Raw genomic sequence first — 18,887 nt, 5'->3', positions numbered from 1 at the left:
GAATCATAAATTCGCTTCTTTCCATTTTCAGACACACACTCATTTTCTCTCTATATAACTCTGTTATTTTTCTGAAAGTGTATAATACTTTAGCTTAATCCCCATCCCCTTCTCTCATCACCGGAACACGCAATCTCCTTTTCCTCCTCCCCTTTTGCTCATTTTTTTCTGGTAATCCATCTCTCTATTTATCCAACAAGCCACTCTCTTCAAAACTACTAATTTTTGTTTTTATTTATGTTGTTATTTTCGACTTTTTTCACTCATTTTAATGTTGTTTTGGTTACTCCTCGTTCCATTTTTTTTCTCCTTCTCACCCTCTACTTTTTCAGTCGTTGTCAACAAAACACCGTCGATTTTCTTCTTCCTGCTCCTCTTTTTCCTTATCCTATTTTCCTTTTTTCAGCACCGGCTCGTCGCCCCACCCTCAGTCGTAAATACCACTTTTCCAGTAACAGAAGTATTTTTTCGAGCTTAACGCCTTCTCATTTTACATACATTCTTTCTCTTTCTCTCTTTTCCTCTCACGGTGTTGTATAGTTTTTTTAGTTACTAATTTTTTCTTTCAAAGAAAGTCAGTTGGCGTGTGGTCTGTTTGTGTGTCGATTTGTTGTCACAAGTGAGAATTTTGACTTTTTTTCTGAAAAGTTTGGTTTATTGGCTCCTCGATTTTTATACCTTGAAAATGAGAAAGTGTTAGAGATTCTAAATTCTAACCAAAGTTTTTGGTGAAGTTCTAGAAATGATGTACGGGGATTAAAACAGAGAGGAGCAGATTAGAAGAACGTACCTCAATTAATTAAATTAATTTCAGCGTTGAGCTAAATTTCAGAAAAGTTGAATATTTTCTGTAATCCTCAATCAGAATGTTAACATTTCTAGACAACTTCTCATTTTAAGTTATAATAATTTATTAGATTGAATAGAGCACAAATACAATTCTCGCTGAAAATGTGATAGCCTTGGCTATGAAGTGTTGCACTTTTAAGCTGAATTATCACTTTAGAGTTCCAATCTTCTTATCTCTGCTTAGCTAAAGATGCTTTCTGTATCAGAAAATCTGAAAAATATACCTAATTAGGCCATAGAGGATTTTCTCTGAAATCAATTGTTCTCCGCTCGTCTTCTTTTCCTTTTCCATCATCATCATCATCTTCTCTCTCCAAATGTCTCATTCCGTTATCGATGATCAAAATCTGGAAAAGATGAAAAGAGAGAGCATGAGACCGGAAACACCTCCTTCTAAATCCCATCATCATTTTCAATTTCTCGTCTCTCGTCCCTCGTTTCTCATCAATCTCCGAGAGAATGTCACACTCTTTTCTACTTGTTCTCTCTCTCTCTCTCTATCTGAACCCACTCTCTTATTGACAAACACTCTCTTCTCGTTGGCACGGTGCCAACCGAATTCTTAGTGCATCTTTTCGTCCCGTCCGACCACACAGCAACTGGGCGGAGTGAGAGACTCTCTCACTGGCCATCTCAATTTCGCGTCCCACTTTTCTCTGACTTCTCGTGTTATGCAACACTATTTTCACATTGTGTTGTGTGCATGTTGTTGCAAAATAGTAGTGAGTGAAAAGAAATACGACGGGAGGGACCGCCCGTGAAGCTGTCCTTCTTTCTCTCTCTTTTGACTATTCAGAATTCACTACGTCCACACGGGGCACTGCGGTCAGCTATTCTACACTTCCACTACTACTACTATGTTATTCTGTTTTCTGTTTTCTCTATTCCTTTTTTCATTCCTCATAGCAGCCAGCCGAGTGTTGAAAATCTCATTTGTACGGCAGTCTTGGTCCTTGTTCAATTCCTCTCCCACGCTTCGAAAGAAGATTGACACATGTCAAAGTTCTTTGCTCTTCAAAAGTTTTTTGCTCATTTTGTGAAGGAACTTTGTATCTTTTTTCTGGACTCCTTGATTATAGGCTTCGAGGGATTAGGGGTTTCGAGAATTAGGGGTTAGGTGAAGTGGGTGCTTATTATGTGTTTCATGGAATTGTGGCACTCTATAATTAGCTTAGATGAGGAGAAGCGTTAAAAGTTGATTGAGTTGAAGACAAAGTATAATTTTGATAGTTTCCAGAAGATCAGTCTGCTGAAAATTCAGTGATAGGAAATGGCCTTAAATAGGAATCATTGTCTTCTTCTCTAATAGAATATCTGTAATTTCAATCTAATTCTTACTGTTGCTGAGGACTCATTCGAGATTGACCCGCAACTGGTATGAATCAGAATTTGATTAATACTGTTTTTCTAGAAAAATCAGCCCTTGCTCTCGCGGTTTTGATCTACAAACACCAGCCCTATTTCATCTATCACATCCTAACCCACACTTCCACATCACCTATAGTCATAAATTAGAATAAAACACCTCATCCATCTCCTCTTTTTCTCTATTATTTTACTTCAACTCATTCGAGTTTGAACCGGAACTCCCGGTTCTGATCTACAAACACCGACACAATTTCATCTATCACAGCCACCTTTTTATTCCCCCAAATATCCCATAACCTACTACTCCCTCCCTGCTAACCCACATTTCCACATCACCTACATATAGTCATAAATTAGAATAAAACACCTCACTCATCCCTCCTCTTTTTCTCTATTATTTCACTTCAACTGTTACGACCTTCTATTTCTAATTCACTCCTTCTCCATCTTCTATTTCTCCCGCTTCCCTATTTTTTGCCTCATTTTCCCCCCTCCTCTTTTCCGTTGTTATGTTGCCAAGTGTGTGCACCGATGCGGCAAAAAAATAGTGGTCGACTTTCACTTTTAGCCCCCCTTCTCCACCATTTCGTTTTTTTTGGGAGTTTGGATTAGTGTGGAAACGGTTTTAACAAACTTTTTATTTTCTTTTTAGACTGATGAGAGTGAGAAGTGCGCAGATAAACAAGAGAGTCTAGCTTCTCTGTGCTCTCTCACTCTCCAGAATACTATATCTTGAAAAACAATTCCAAACCTATCCGTTATCGTCTAGACCTCTTTTCCACACAATTATTCATTTCCGATGATTTCCCACCATTTTCTCTTCACTCTCCGTGGCTCCGCCCCTTTTCTTCTATTTCTCTCCCAATTCCCAAACAAAAACACCTGTCGCCATCCGTCGCAATTTTCAAGAGGTCAACCTCCAAAATTCTTCTACCCATCATCATCATTCCTCCTCCTCCGTCTTGTACTTCTATTCGTTTTTTGTTGTACTAGTACTCTTGCAAAACCACTTTTCTATTCCTGAACCCATATGTTTCCCATTTGGCACCGTGCCAACCAATTCATAGAAAATTAGAAAAATGAGAATAAATGGGAAACAGATTTGTACGTGTTATGGAGTGAATAAGATTCAGACGTCCTCTAGATTTCACAATTTCTCTTGATATTTCAACACTGATAAGATTAATTCTTCATCTTAAAAATATGAATATCCGATTGACTTATCTGAAATAACAGTTACGAAATCTCTTCGGGTATATAAGGTTGTTACACCGCTCTCCACTTTCTCGTCTTCTTTTCAAGAGAAAGAAGATCCAATTAGCCACAATCAGATTCTTTGATCAAAGTGCAATTAGGTTCAATTAGAGATTCGTCCTTTTCTTCTCTTTTTGTAAAAACTGGTTCTCAATTCTTGAGGTTTTCGCATACCTAGGTATGTCTCAATGTTCTTGACATTTCAGAAAGGCATCAATAAATTAATAAATGTAAAAAAAATTATATTCCTTTTTAATTCTCTCTCTCTCCCCTTTTTCAATATATCCTCCTCTATAAGTTTCCCGCCCTCCACACTCCCGCTACTAACCAACATGTACATGTATTTGTATACTTTTTTTATTTGCCCCACCGCTGTTTCTCGATTTTTTATATTATTTATTTGATGCGCGTTTCGTTTCTTTCTCCCAGTTTGCTCACTACGGCATTGTGCCAAATATCGAGAAGTTAACAAGGGAGAAGTTTAGATGCACACCTTTCTTTTATTGGACGTGTCTTTTTGTTTGGTGGTTTCGATTCTGGGTATCTAACCGATGGTTCTGAAAAATATCGGCTGGTTTAGTTTCATCTCATGGCTTTGCTTGGTCTTCTTCGACTAAAGAAAACCCAAAACGTTCATAAAACCTTCACGATGCTAGTGAATCTTCCGGATCTATTTCAGCTTTTTCGGTGAAGAGCTGGCCCGATTTCTCGTAACTACGGCCGATTTCAGATCACTTCAAGCTCAGTACTGTAATTTTCAACCCCCTCAACTACCGCTACCATCCAGAGCCATCTTTGTACTCTCTGATGACGTGGAACTATCTTCTTTTCCTCTTCTCCTCTTCTCCTCTTCCCATATTTCCATTTCACTGAATTTGCCTAATCCCTCCACCCTCATCATCTGTATTTATTTATTTATATTTTTTTTCTCTGTTTTCATTTTTCTTTTATCTCTCCTCTCCACTTTTCCGGACAGAAATTGTCCATCTCTCTGCTCGTTTTCTCTCTGATCCCTCAATTCTTTTTTCATTTCATTTCAATCGAGTGCCAAATGAATAGTATCTATGTATGCATGTACACGTATGCCAATATGAAATTTGCATTTTTCATAATCCGCACAGGACCTTGCAGTTTTTTTTGCAGTGCGAAATCGGTGGTGTGGAAGTTTTGAATTCGATTTGCAGCTAGTTCATTTTATTTTTTGCAGTTTAATCTATTAGTTCATCATCCAATGTTCTGAGATTCTAAGATGTATTCTAAATCTTGCTTCCACGTCATCTGAAAAATTGAGAATCCGCTGCCACATCGAATTTGAAACTTTCACGTCAACCATTTCTCTCCCCTCCCCCCAAACAAATCAACCATAAGTACCTGGGTACCCCCTGTACACAAAAACTGATAAAATAGTTACGACACACGACCCCACCGGCCAAAAATGCCACAGAAAAACCGGTTTTAAGGCATGAAACGCCCTGAAAATATATTGGTGAAAGCGAGTAGAACTATTTCGTCCTCTCGTTCGAAAAACGAAAACGAGAGGGTATTGTTTTTTGTGTTGTGTCGCATTTTTATGAGGTTTTTTTTTGTTTTTTGACGCGTTGGAATTGTTGAAAATAGTTGAGAAAAAGTGTCATTTAAAAGACGAAACATGTTCCTCTTTTTCTTCTTCTCGTTGGCCAATGGTTCCGTTTAGTCACCAATTTTTATGGGTTCTTGTCTCTTGTCTTTTTGTCACTTCTTCCGAGATCAAGAGTCTTTTGAATTGAGGACAATGTGAGAGAGGTGTCTGGAAAAATTGGAAAAGTCTGAAAAATTCGGTCAGTATTCTGTATTTCGATGTTTCCTCTAGAAGGTTCTATGTTGAATTCAGTTCAGTTTTTTTTTTCTGAATTGAGTATTTAAGATTCCAAAATACTTGCTGATTCAGTGTGAGTCATCACCTTGTGAATATTATATTCATTAAAAAATTCTTCAAATTCTGATTTTTCTATGAAATTCTGCATTTTTTACTCAACTCTTACAGTCCCCGTGAATAAAATGAGAAAAATCCCAGATTTCGAAAATAGTTCTTCTCTGCTGACAGTCATTTTACTGTTACTTTTGTTTTCTGTCTTCCAATTAGTACACCTTTTCTTTTTGTTGCTGTTCTTCTTCTTCCTTTTTCCAATTTTATTTTCTTCTTCTTCTTTTCTTTAGTTTCTTCTTTCTTTTCCAATTTTTAATTTCCCTCTCCAAAAAAGTTGTCATCCATATTTTTCTTGAGGGAGGAGAAAGATCCAAGGTGTGAACCGAAATTGAAACTTTTTCTTCTTTTTTCTCATAAAACATAGACCAACCAAAAAGAAAAAAGTAAAAGAGAAAAAAAAGTAGAAGAAGAAAAAGAAGAAGAAGGTTTGGAAACATATAGAATATCTTTTTTCTCTCACTTCACAACTGACTCATATGTTCTTCCTTCGTTAACGTTTCATTTCGGTTTTTTTTTGTTGCTCCTTGGCAATTTTTGAGTGATGGGAGCAAGAAAAGTGATCGGAGAGCAACAGAAGATAGATGTATATACATTTCTCACATAGGACAGAGAAATTGAGACTCCGCCCTGGAAGTTGTCGAGGCGGCTTTCTGTACAGTTGGTACGGTTGGTATAAGTAGGTCGGGAGCTGATCTTATTTTGAAATTTGTTTTATTAAGTTGGTCTGTGAAGGTTCAGTTAGATTGTGATTTAAAAGCTTACGAATTTAATTATTAATTAAAATAGATAAGACTGTCTAGATCTACTCTCTTATTTTTTTGTATATCTGCTCAATCACAACCTAGATGATCTCCGATAGCACACGTACCAGAAATCTGCCCCTCTCAGCTTCTGCTACCTACTCTTTCCAATCCCGCCGTTTCTCGTGATCTCCATGGTACTGTGAAGCTTTTCTGGCGTTCACAAAGTCTATTTTTATCACACCAATCGACGAGCAAGATTAAACTAAACTATATGAAACTGTAGGATTGAAAAATGTGCCCTCAAATCTCTTCACAAAATGAAAAATAATCATGACAAGTGTTTTCCCCGTCCTTCCTCTACCAACTTTCTATCAATTCTTCTTTTAACTATTTGTACTGTAAACTTCTTTTCCATCCTGCGTCTCTCTAGCTCCCATGATATATCTCTGATAGCAATAACCAGGAGAAAATAAAGAGGTAAACAAAAAAGATCGGCAGCAATAGCAGCCACCTGGTTAACTCGTTAACTTCACTTGGGTTATCACGGATATTTCTATTACTTTCTGATTAGAAAAATGTGAGTTTTGGATTGGAAAAAGTTTGATTGCATGTTGTGACTGGTACTACTTTTATTAATCTGAAAACCCCCAAGAAATATTGCTTTCTGAAAACATCGTACGATAGGTTTTTCAGAGACCCAATTCCTCCTATCCGAATAAATTTTTCAGGATTTCGACATAAACAAAATTGTTATGATGAGTAATAGATATTGTCATACAGGGTACATTGTTTTCTTGTTTTTCCTAGGGCACATAGTTTTCGAAACAGTTTATTCGTTTCGTTTAGAACAGTGATTCATAGAGTAAATAAGCCATTGGTTATGAAGTGTAGTGAGCTTTTACTGGGCATTAGTGAACTTGTTGAACTCTCACCCACATTTTCCTGGAATAAGTTTAGATAGCCAACTAACACCTCTAGATATATTCTGGCCTTGGATCTTTCTCTAAAACTAATTAAAGTTTCGCAGTCAAATCCCCGTAGACCATAGGAGAATCCTTGAAAACCGAGTAGCAACCGTTTTGGGAATCACCTAATTATTGTAGATGTTCAAGCCCAAGTTAAGATATTGTGACCTCATCTCCATTTTGTTATCCAACTCTCCAAATTGAATCCCTAGAGCCGATCCCTGAGATGATTTTTCTCCTTATTTTCCTCCAACTGTACGATTCTTTTCTTCTTCTCTTCTTCTCCCACTTACAGTAACCCTCATTTTCTTGCTCCCGAAACTTCCAGATCGAAAAAAGCTTTTATCACCACATTCCGCCCCTCCAAAAACCCATTCAATCTGCATTTTTATCAACCCCTCCCCTTTCTTTTCGTATCATTCCGTTCCCAAGATTCAATGAATCATACCTCCCCAGCTCCCGCCCCTTTTCTTCGCATCCACCATTCATTCTTTCACCTCCACTCTGTCACAAATCAATCAAATATACCATTTTTTATGTTATTCTAAACTCTTCTTCTCCCTTCTTCTTATTCTTTTCCTTCTTCTTCTTCTTCAAAACGTTTATGATGTTCAAATAAAGGAAAGATGATCATAGCCACATAGACCTCTTCAAACTCCAAACAAATACACTCTTACCCCTCCATATTCTGACAGTACTTATTTCAATTTTACGAAAGTTTCGAAATGTTTCGAAGTAGATCAAAAAGTGTAGCGATATCAAAAAGTTCTGATGGTAAAGGTGGTACTGTAAAAGCTGGAAGAGGTCATGGGTAGGTCACTCCCCACTTATTTCTTCATCATTTATATCATTCACTAACTCATATTACCTTTATATTTCCAGGTCCACCGTCCGACTGCCCGTCTATCTTCGTGAGCAAATCATGGCCGACTCTAAAGCTTATGTAAGTGGTTTTTTCTGAATTCTGGATTCTGGAGCATGCCATCCTTCCGGTCTTTGTTTTTTTCTTCTCGTTGCTTTGTTTTTTCGTTAATCTGTTTTTCTTGTTTCTATGTTTCCACTAGTTTCCTTCTCGAGTTCTCGCGTGTTCTTGACCCATTACCGTTTCCCTGTTTATCCAGTTTGGCTGAAATCTTTGGAAACAAGAAAAGTCTAAAAATAACTGGGGAAAAAAGAGCTGAATCGACCTGATGAACCATAAAATTGGAGGAGTCTTGAGCCGAAAAAGAGCACTTTGGAGCTCTTTTCTATTGAGGTTGAAGACAATGGAGGACGCGTGGATTCGATGTGTTTTTTGTGGGGGTGGAAGTGGAAAGCAAAGCAGAGACATCAGAGATTGGATTGAATTGGATGACAAATCTGGAAAGAATCTGAAATATCAAGATTCCGGAAGATTAATCAGAGCATCTGGAGCATGTGGATTGGGAAGATTGATTTCACGGTTTACGGAAGAGTCGGTGATGGAACAGCCTCAGCCGGCTACCGTAATCTACTAGGCTAGTCCTTGGGATTCTGGTAAAAACGACAGCAACCATACGGTTTTTGAGTGAAGTCGCTATAATTTTACAAGACGACAGTCTCGGTGGTCTCTTTAATGGATACAATACTCTTTCAATAAGGTGAATCCGTACTCTATACCTCGCCATCTAGGTTAACTTGTTCACCATTACTATACTGAACCAGAATCAGCTAGTATCTCATGAGCTACAGAATCACTGGCTTTTTATAATTTATTCGAGGTATTTGATGGAACATGCCTGGAGTCTAGAGCACTACACAGTTTAGGTTTTTAGATATTTTTCAAAAATCGAATAGTTTGGATCTCAAGATTAGCTCAATTTTTAGACTTCGTGATCTCTGTGCTCAATTCCAAGCGTTCTGACTTTCCGACCGCATTCTGTCCGTCCCTCAAGTTCATCCTACACTCAACTCTTCACTCTCTCAACCCCAATATTTCAACTTTTCTCCACATTCTCACATACTCCCTATTTCTTCCCAAATATACTTCCCCGTTCAGTTGTCTATTTTTAACCAGAGCGGCTCAATCTCTTTTCTTGAAGCTCCCATAGGGCTCAGCCCTTCTTTAGGTTATATGTGACCCACACCACGTCATAAATCTCTGGGCACTTTGCGAAAAGTTTCAGAACTTCTTGAAAGAGGAATTTGGAGTTCACGACAGTACTTTTTAGGGAATCCCAAAAGTGCACTGAAATTAATTCAGGACACTTTTCTCTCGTTTCAAAATTGTGTCCCATCAGTTTTGTGTTTCGGAGACAAAAGACAAGTTGCTCTTCTGGCTTCTCGAGGAGACAACGACGCCCCCGATTTCCATAAACATTTTATGTCCTTTTGCTCTTTTTCCTCAGCTCAGTTACTCTTCTTCTCTTAGATTTTTCGTGCGCAATGGCTCATGTCTTATTCTCATTTTTCAAAATTTACCCCTTTTGGGTTGTCGTTTTTAGACAACAAAAAAAACAGAAATCGTCCACTTGATATCAATTTCTGTTGCAACTTTGCAACATTTACGTAAAATCAGATGCGAAACGGAAATTCCGGGTGTAATTCAATATATCTGGACGGAAGTTGAATGGGGAGAGGAAAAAGAAACTGAGGATTTCCCCTTCTTCTTCGAATGTTTCTCCAATTTCAAGTCAAGTTTCTTTTCGAGTTAAAGAGATTTTTCATAGGTTAAATACGCTCCAGTGATAATATTTTGTAGAGTGTAGTCTAGTAATCATATCTTTCCAACAGTAACGTTTCGCAACTTAGTGATTATGGACGAATCGGAAGTTTTGGCGCTCACCAAAAAGCAGCTGTCAAGTCTCCTTCTAAAAAATTTCAGTTGTGGAATGGTGTTAGTTTCAGAATGACTAACTGCAAAGTGTAGTTTTTTTTCAAACATTTACCCGAACGCATCAAGAGAATTCTGAATTCTTACTACAGCTGACTATGAGGCCTGCTAAGATCAACCTAATTTCGCAAATTTAGATATACATTGCATACTGGGTATTCTATGCTCACTTATCGTTGATCTGTCCCATCCTATACCCATTCTCTCTGTCAATTTTCGTATCCCAGTCCAACTTCCCAAACCATTCGGAATCTTCAGTACTTCTTATAAACTACCAAACTTCCGAAATCGTTTCCGTCCAACAAGTTGACATTCGTACTCATCTTTTCCGAGACATTCTTCCAACTTTCTGTCCAACTTTTTCAACAAAAAGTCACATCACACTTTATGTGTATTTTTCGTTTCTCTGTCTTTTTTCCAACCCCTTTAACTTCTTCAATCCAGCTGGCAAGTGGCCAAGTGTCAAAACAATAGTAGCCTCTTCCCCTTGAGAAACCAGAAGACTCCGCCCCATTTTTTTGGGAGGGCTCTTCCCTCTTTTCTGTGTCTCTGTGTAAGAGCCGCCCTCCCAGAGCATTTTTTCTCTTCAGGCGTCTTTTTCTCGACCCCAGCAAATTCAACTTTGTCGCCTTCTTCATCTTATTCTAATATTCTTTTCTTCCTAATCCGTCAAACTGTTGTCGATCAAGAATCTCAATTTGGGACTTGGTGACCACGGTCAACTGAGTCCCAAGCAATGGCTTCAACAGTATCAGAAAAAGTGTCAAAAAGATCCGCCGTGTCTGCCGAGTTGTTCCACATCTAGCTCTTGCTCAACGAGCACATCGTCCGGATATCCCCTAGGCACGGTCTACGAAACAATCGGAGATGATATGCCGTCGGTTTGGCATTGCGCCAAATATATCGTATGCGATCTTGAAAAATTTAAACACACTCCTCAGTTTTCGTCCTTATTTTGACCTAGGTTCAGTGGTGACGTGGTTTTTCTGATTTCCAATGGATTTCATCTTCTTTACGAGGAAGGTGAAAACATTCTCTTTCAGTTAGATTGCAGTGTCTCCCTTAGTTTGTCCGTCTTTGTCCAGTTCCTTTTAGTTTGAAGTTTTTGCAGTACTGTATTGTCCAATTCCAGTTTTTTGAGCGGCTTCCTTTCGAGGGAAAGTCTCAAAAAACAATTACGAACTTCCCAGAATAAATTTATGTCTTATTACAGAACATCCCATACCGTTCGAAGCTCACCGAGCGCATCGAGCCAGGACAGACTCTGATCATTCGTGGAAAGACCATCGATGAATCCAAGAGGTGAGTTATTAGGTTTCAGAGGATGAAAACTAAGGATCATTATTTCAAAATGAACTCAGCGAATAAAAACAGTTTTGAACAACATTTTTAAAATCGCTCAATCTCAAAAAAATATACAGTTATAAAGTCTTGATCTTCAGACTATCCTATTTCAATCCTCCGATATTCCCATTTCCAGATTCAACATCAATCTCCACAAGGACTCTCCAGACTTCTCTGGAAACGATGTTCCACTTCATCTCTCGATTCGTTTCGACGAGGGAAAGGTAAGCAGAATCCAATTGTTTTATGAACTTTTTCTCCGCATCTCGGAACTAAAACAAGAGCAAAACTGAAAAAAAACGAGAGGTTTCCGCCCGATCAAATGCTCAATCAACCATATAGAGCTCCCCATAAAACACCCTTTTCCCTCATCCAAATAATGGGTTCAAATAGAAATAGGAAGAGTTAAATGGGGACCAGGAAGGACCTTCATGGGCACTCTCATGAACCCTTCTAGCTTTCAGACATCAGGAAATTGCCTTCTTTTCTCTTTTTCTCCTCTTGATTTCTTTTTGATGATGTTTACCCCTTCCCCACCTCTAGTCGTTTCTCAAAAAGTGTCGTGGTGAGCCGAGAAAATGATTGATCGGGTATTGGAAAATAGATAGCAGCAAAAAGAATCAGGTGATACATACCCCCGTTTCCACCGTTTCCAGATCATATTCGAAAAGTGGCAGCGAGAAAAAACGCTAAGATCAAGTGTAGGTTTCTGTATGTTATACATGGACTCCCTAAACCTCCCAAATCACCGAATAGACCTATTTCTCTATATGTATGTGCATGCTCTTTTTTCAACACAAACACCATTCTTCCTTCTTGTTTTTTCATGTATAGAAATCTCAGTTTGAAGTTTTTGAGGTTCTGAAAATAGATCTTTCGATTGGATGGCCTAGAATTTGAGATAGCCACGAAGGTTATGTCAGGCTCTTGGCCAGCGAAGCTCTTCTGAAAATGAAGAAGTATGGCCTAACTTTTCATGTTTGGAAACATAGGCCACCAATTGAGAAATTTTCCAAAAGCACAGTCTTTGCTGGCTGTCTGTCCAGGTTAAACGTATTTAAATTGGTCAATCTGAATTTACAGAGCTTACTTTAAAAAAATCTAAAACTTGAATTTTGATATAATATACTCATTTCCATCTGTAAATATATTCCAGATCGTCTACAACGCATACACCAAGGGAACCTGGGGAAAAGAAGAGCGTGCCAAGAACCCAATCAAGAAGGGAGAAGCTTTCGACATCCGTATCCGTGCCCACGATTCCAAGTTCCAGGTTTCGATCAACCATGTGAGTCTCGGGCTGCTATTTTCTGACCACATTCCCTTCTTTTCGACTGCTGACCCATCAAGTGCATAGGGGTTAAAAGTTTTCTGACAGGGTATCAAACGTCAGAAATTCTTAGTCGTTTTTCCCCCAGAGAGATCTTTGTAGAGACCCCGTGAACTCATTCCTCACAACCAAATAGTTGAGTTTTTAAAAGAAAAAAGACTTTTGAAAAAGGATTGGGGGCGACTTGAATTTCCACCAGAAATCTCAAGAAACAATGGATAATTATTGGAAGTTCAGTGAAACAAAAGACTGCTAAAGTGTCTAGAGAGATTGGGCGAACTCTTTTTCAATTCTTCTTCTTCTTTTTTTCAAAAATTCTGAAGAAATCGGCGGAAATGATGAGATGAGGTTTGACAGGTGTGAGGCAAGAAAGCACCGCATCATTTCGAATGGGGCCGTCTATCATCGCTTCTCAAAAATCAGCAAAAGGGATAGCCATTTCAAAAATTAGAACTTTGAACTGCAGGTTCAGAGAGAAAACAACTGAACGTGGGAGGGGAAGGGATCAGGGGAACTGTTTATTTAAAAAATCAATTTTAAAGAAAAACAAGAAGATTCTAGAAGTTCTAGGATACTGCGTCAATGTGATTGGGGCTTTCATAAAAATGAGAATTAGATTATTCATGAAAAATGATTGTTCATATCTAGCTTTCGGTTATTTATAACCATCCAAGACTATAGCGGATTCTAGAATTTTTTCTGAAGAGACTATACCAAACAGTAAATAATCTGAATCTTTTCTCTTGGTTCTCATTTCTTCTTGACCTGGAAACAACCACTTTCCTTGCAAAATTTCCTCATTTAATCCAGCCACCCACTCAGAGAACTTCTCCAATCGCTTAACAATCAAAAGTCGTTTCTCCAAAAAGTCCATGTGAAAGTGTTGCTATTTTTAGGCGACCCAGAGACGGGATGAGCTTTTCGGCTGACCACTCCAAAAAGCTCGAAAAAAGGAAGTGGTGGCAGTGGGTGATTCTCGATCTCCGATCCCTTCCGCCTCACAAATTTCTTGTCGCTTTTGGCACATTTTGTTTCGAGAGTAAAACCTACGAAATGAAATATTCATCATAACCTCTTTTCCCAATTTTTTGTTCTCCTTGTTCTCCAGTCCGATTGATGTGTGCTACCGGGTAGAAGAGAGACACCATTAGCCATTTCCAAACTCATCAGTGCTTTCTAAAAGAGCTCTTCTCTTCAGTGTGGCTCTCCAAAATCTGTTGGAACATTTATGGGACCTCTGGGAACAGTTTTTCGATTTGGAACAGAAGAAAAAGAGAAAAAAACGGAGCAAGTGAGAGAGATATGGGGGCAAAAAATGGAGTCACACGGACGCATCATTTATGTTTTTTGGTTTTTGCGGGGCGGTGCTCTGTTCCTCTTCATTCGTCTCTTTTTCCTTCCTTATTTGGAATAAGAATTCGGGAAAAGAAGAAGAAGAAGAGTTTGTGGGGCAACGATAAATAACAAAAACAAGGAACATTAGGAAATGTTTGGAATGGCGAAAAAGTGCATATCTTGATAGGGCGTGCTCAAATTGACATTAGTTGATAGATTGAGATGCTTGTTGTTTTTTCTTGGAATGGAAGTGGAGGAGGAAATTGAGATTTGACACATGGATAATAGACTGGAAATGCGAAAACAAAAGGTTACAGTTGTCTAGGGAAATGTGAACTTGGAGAAGGAAATTCTGAACGAGGGACTCATTAGGAACGATTGGAGACTAGGCGAATATTGACTTTTTTGTTGGAAATTGCCACAACTATAAGAATCAGCCGAACATTGGCATATCTGTCAGAAAATTACCAAGATCACAATAATCTTTCCTATCGAATCCATTTATTTTACAAGCTCTATCAAAAAAACAATGATCAAACTTTGAACTTTTTGAATGACGTAGATACACATAATCTTACTGCCCTCCCACTTATAAAACCCACTTTTTTTCCGGTTCTTCTCAAGAAATTTGTTTACGATTCTTGATCTATGCTTTCTTTTCTCTTTCTCTTCATGCTCCCACAATTATTAGACACAAACATAGCAGCAAAAAAAGCAGCAAAAACTATCGTAATTGTCGCTCAAATCCCCATATTTTCGTCATTTTTGTCGTGCTTCACGGGCAAACTTTCAGCAGAAAAAAGTGGCTCTGGAAGAGAAGAATTTGTTTTTTTCTCGTTCACTTGTCGCAAATCTTTTTGAGAAGTTGTGGGGTCTGAGGGTCAAATGTGGGGAAGGGAGAGAATTATAAACACTTGGAGATTTTTGAAAACAACACTAAAATATGTTTTTCGGGAAGGAGGGGAAATGAGGAAGTGATTTATAAATGAATATTTATTTTCAGAAGGAGGTGAAGAACTTCGAACACCGTATCCCACTCAACTCGGTCTCTCATTTGTCGATCGATGGGGATGTTGTTCTCAATCACGTTCAATGGGGAGGAAAGTACTATGTAAGCTATTTTATAATATATTGAATTCATCTGAAGCTCTGAGGCCAAAGTACTAAGCTGAAAATAAAATTTTCAGCCAGTCCCATACGAGAGCGGAATTGCTGCTGATGGTTTGGTTCCAGGAAAGACCTTGGTCGTCTATGGAACTCCAGAGAAGAAGGCTAAGAAGTGAGTTCAAAACAGATTGACATCTCTGAACCCCATTATTTCAGGTTCAACATCAACTTGTTGAAGAAGAATGGAGATATTGCTCTTCACTTCAACCCACGTTTCGACGAGAAGGTGAGCGTTTTTCAGATTCTGAATGATTTTTTCTAGATTCTAAACAACCAAAGAAATCTCTTAAACTAGGCCCCAAATTTTTCAGGCAAACGGATTTATGTGCGCTAAGCCGACCCCTGGAGTAGGTTCTTCCTATTGTGAAGTTATCTATTTTATCTATTTTGGTTATTGTGTTTGTGGCGTATCTCTTTCGTTATTAAACGGGGGGAAACTATTCAAATTGGGGGATACTATCCTATGTTCAGTTCTAACTTTTCTCATCCTAAACGACTCATTCCTAAAATTGAACCACATTTACAGAAGGATTACGATCCTTTTATTGAATCCAACGAGGTTTGTTTTCTATGTCTACGCTAGATTAGCCTGGAGATTCGGCCTCAAATCAAACACATTGGCCCTGGATCTCTTGGCTTTTTGAGCCTAGAGTTTGATAATTTTATGTTGTTTTTTGATCGATGTTCCTATGTTACGAGATGAATAATTGAAGTGAAACATGCTGAAAATTCTTACAGAGTGTCGTCCGTAACTCGCTCGTCAACGGAGAGTGGGGAAACGAGGAACGCGAGGGAAAGAATCCATTCGAGCGTCTCACAGCTTTTGATTTGGAAATCAGAAACGAGGAGTTCGCTTTCCAAGTGAGTTGAATCAGTTGACAGTTGTAAAGTCGACTCTGCCCCTCTAGTCTATTTTCGATAGTGGTCAGGAGAAAAAGTGAGAATTAAAACGAAACAAAGCACACACCATGTGATAAAAATTGATAAGAAGTTGACGGTTTTTTCTTCAAAGCTTGATTGACAGGAGTCACGTTTTTAGAGAAGAATGCAGTTCTAATCCGCTTAGCTTTTGGCGTAGGTGTAGGTATCTAGGTTAGAAGGACGTACACGTGTAATAAGACATCTGAATCCTAACTTTTCCGATTTCAGATCTTCGTCAACGGAGAGAGATTCGCTTCATACGCTCATCGTGTTGATCCACACGACATCGCCGGACTCCAAATCCAGGGAGACCTCGAATTGACGGGAATCCAAGTCGTCAACAACCAGGTGGCTCAGGAATAATTTCAAATTCCTGGATAGTTCATCAATTCTCTAGTTTCTTTTTCCTTCATTTCTTCAATCAATCCGCCTTCCCCTCTTTCCAAAATATCGTCACTTCATCCCTCCCATTTTCCAATAATTTTCCCCCAAAATGGTTTCCCCGGAACTGGAATTTTGAATTCCCTCTTTTCTTTTTGTGTCCCTCCTTTCCAAAACTCTTCCCATATTCTTTTGCTTTTTTACCATACCACTGCCCCCCATCATCAAAAACAATTTATCCCTTTCCCTGAAAAAGACCAAAAAAGTATTCGAATACCTTTTCTCTTTCTCTCGTATGTCCCCGCCTGAAGAACGCCTCTTGGTGTTGAAATCTTTTCTTTTGGAATGTTAACAAGTGAATGAAATACACACAATAAAGTTATCTATATATGGCCACATTTATTGATTTTCCAAGGGAGATGGAACATTTTTCAGAGTTGGAATCAGGGAAACCGAGTCGATTGGAGATTTAGAGTTTAGCCTTTAGCATCTTGGGGTCGAGGATGGTACGGAGCTTCATGGCCTTGGCGATGTTTCCCTTCAGCTTCATCTTTCCTTGCATGAATGCCTGAAACAGAACAGAATCGAAAGTGGCATTGAATGAAAAAGGGTCTACGCTATCCAGTGAAATCGTATACTTATCCTTCGACCTCGTTTAAAATTTTACCTGATCTGGCTTCAGTTTTCCGGTGGCAATAGCGATGAAGTCTGAATCCTTAATATTAATCTCAATCTCAACTGGACGAGAGCTGTCATCTCCCACATATGGAGTGTCTGACTTGGCATCAATTGTCCAGACTTTTGTGGCTCCATCGGCTCCGGCGATGGTCATACGGAAAGAAGTTCCGACCTTTTTGACCATTTCTTTGTCCTGAAAAGGAAATGCATGAATATCAGCCGTATCGGGGTCTGAGAAACAACTTACGGTCTGGATTCTCTCCTTGATCTCTTCGAAGACAACATCCGATTTGAAAGTCATTTTGATTCTGAAAATTTATTGAAATTTTTTTTTATCTTGCGATGAAAACGGAGTTGAGACAGACAAAAAATGAAAAAGTATGATTTATAGCGTCAGAAAAAGGAAAACTAAACCGAAAACGGAAAATCAATGATAGTGATAAGAAACACGGATCTTATTGATAAGAGTAAGAGAATTAGAGAGAAACGAAAGAAACAGAGAATCTGATGAAGGAGGAGAAGAAGAAGTGAGTGGAATGGAGAAATTAGCGATCGCCACAAAATTTTTATACAACGCAAACGGGTGTGAGACTACAATGAGGCAAAGAACTCTTCTCTTATCAGAGAGTTTTTAGATTAATAGGAGAAGAAAAAAGAGAAAAAGAGAGAAGAAGTGCATGTTGTAGTTTGATTGTAACTTGTCAGGAGCTATTTGATGTTTTCATTGTTACCGGGTTATTGAGGAAACAGTCTTTACTAAAACAGAGTTCAATGAAATGTTTTTTTTTTAAATTTCACCTTCTAGATATTGAATTCAAATGAGATGCGGAATTCTACAAAACTTCATTCAGAATACTGTCTTATTTCAGTGTTCCACTCCAACTGGAATAAAACAATATTATCCGCAATCAGTTCTCATTGAAGTGGTTTTGATACCAGCATGAGCAAGTAAGAAGTGAGAAAGATGTACAAAAGAACAAGTAGCTTTTGTTTGTTTTGGTTGTGGCACTGACCCTAGGGACTTTTTTGTTGGAATATTTGTATTTTTGTTTTTCAGACAACTACTATAAGTATTAATTATGTATAATACAAATATTATTCTGTGACACAACTATGTGATGAACACTTCTGAAGAAACTAGAAAAAACCGTTATCCCTAACTTGTAATTGGCGCTGGGAGAACATAAGCATCACGATTGAATAATCATTCCTGTGAAAAAACTGAGGACAATATACTAAAACTCGTCGACGGAATGTCTCTGAAAAATACACAAGAAAAGAACACTTTGAGCTAGTCAAAAGGATTTCAGCTCGTAACAATCAAGGTTTACAAAATAAAAACAGAAGATCAGACAAGTATTTTGGAGAAAGAGTATTCAGCTGTTTTGTAATCTGTCTATGTAGAAATTGTGTTCTGAAATTTGTGGACAAATCGATGACTTGTAGATGGGTTTTTAATATTATGCAATCATAATGAAACACTCAGCTTCTAGAAATTCTGAATTTGTAGAAGTTGGAGAGAACGCGGTGAAGAATTAGAGAAGAACATATTTCTGTAATTAATGTTACTTCGGAATCACCGTATTGAAGTTATAGTGGTTCAAGTTTAGTTGTTTGAATGTACTTTTCCTGTAACTCTTTTTGTTCTCAAATACATCGGTATTAGGTTCATTTTAGAGGTAATGATGATGTGGAAGATACCCTAAACGAATCATTTCATTTTGAGAATGAAGAT

At 38.3% G+C, this 18,887-nt stretch overlaps 2 protein-coding genes across 2 annotated transcripts; one reads left to right on the top strand and one right to left on the bottom strand.

Annotated features, from left to right (window-relative positions):
• Nucleotides 1–7,870: 7,870 nt before the first annotated feature.
• Nucleotides 7,871–16,456, top strand: GCK72_005144 (uncharacterized protein; the record flags this gene model as incomplete). The annotated part of the gene is made up of 12 exons (XM_053725054.1): nucleotides 7,871–7,956; nucleotides 8,028–8,088; nucleotides 8,408–8,629; nucleotides 10,686–10,901; nucleotides 11,210–11,298; nucleotides 11,477–11,564; nucleotides 12,497–12,628; nucleotides 15,009–15,116; nucleotides 15,193–15,284; nucleotides 15,329–15,398; nucleotides 15,911–16,033; nucleotides 16,322–16,456. The coding sequence occupies 12 exons, from the start codon at nucleotides 7,871–7,873 to the stop codon at nucleotides 16,454–16,456; spliced, it is 1,422 nt and encodes a 473-aa protein (XP_053589248.1).
• Nucleotides 16,457–16,943: 487 nt separating this feature from the next.
• GCK72_005143 (uncharacterized protein) lies at nucleotides 16,944–17,453 on the bottom strand (the record flags this gene model as incomplete). Its single annotated transcript, XM_003116852.2, has 3 exons — nucleotides 16,944–17,042; nucleotides 17,142–17,345; nucleotides 17,400–17,453. The coding sequence occupies 3 exons, from the start codon at nucleotides 17,451–17,453 to the stop codon at nucleotides 16,944–16,946; spliced, it is 357 nt and encodes a 118-aa protein (XP_003116900.1).
• Nucleotides 17,454–18,887: the final 1,434 nt, after the last annotated feature.

The sequence above is a fragment of the Caenorhabditis remanei genome, chromosome II (genome assembly GCF_010183535.1).
Source record: "Caenorhabditis remanei strain PX506 chromosome II, whole genome shotgun sequence".
Taxonomy (NCBI): domain Eukaryota; kingdom Metazoa; phylum Nematoda; class Chromadorea; order Rhabditida; family Rhabditidae; genus Caenorhabditis; species Caenorhabditis remanei.
The sequence above is the reverse complement of the archived record's forward strand: the minus strand, read 5'-3'. Positions and strand labels throughout refer to the sequence as shown.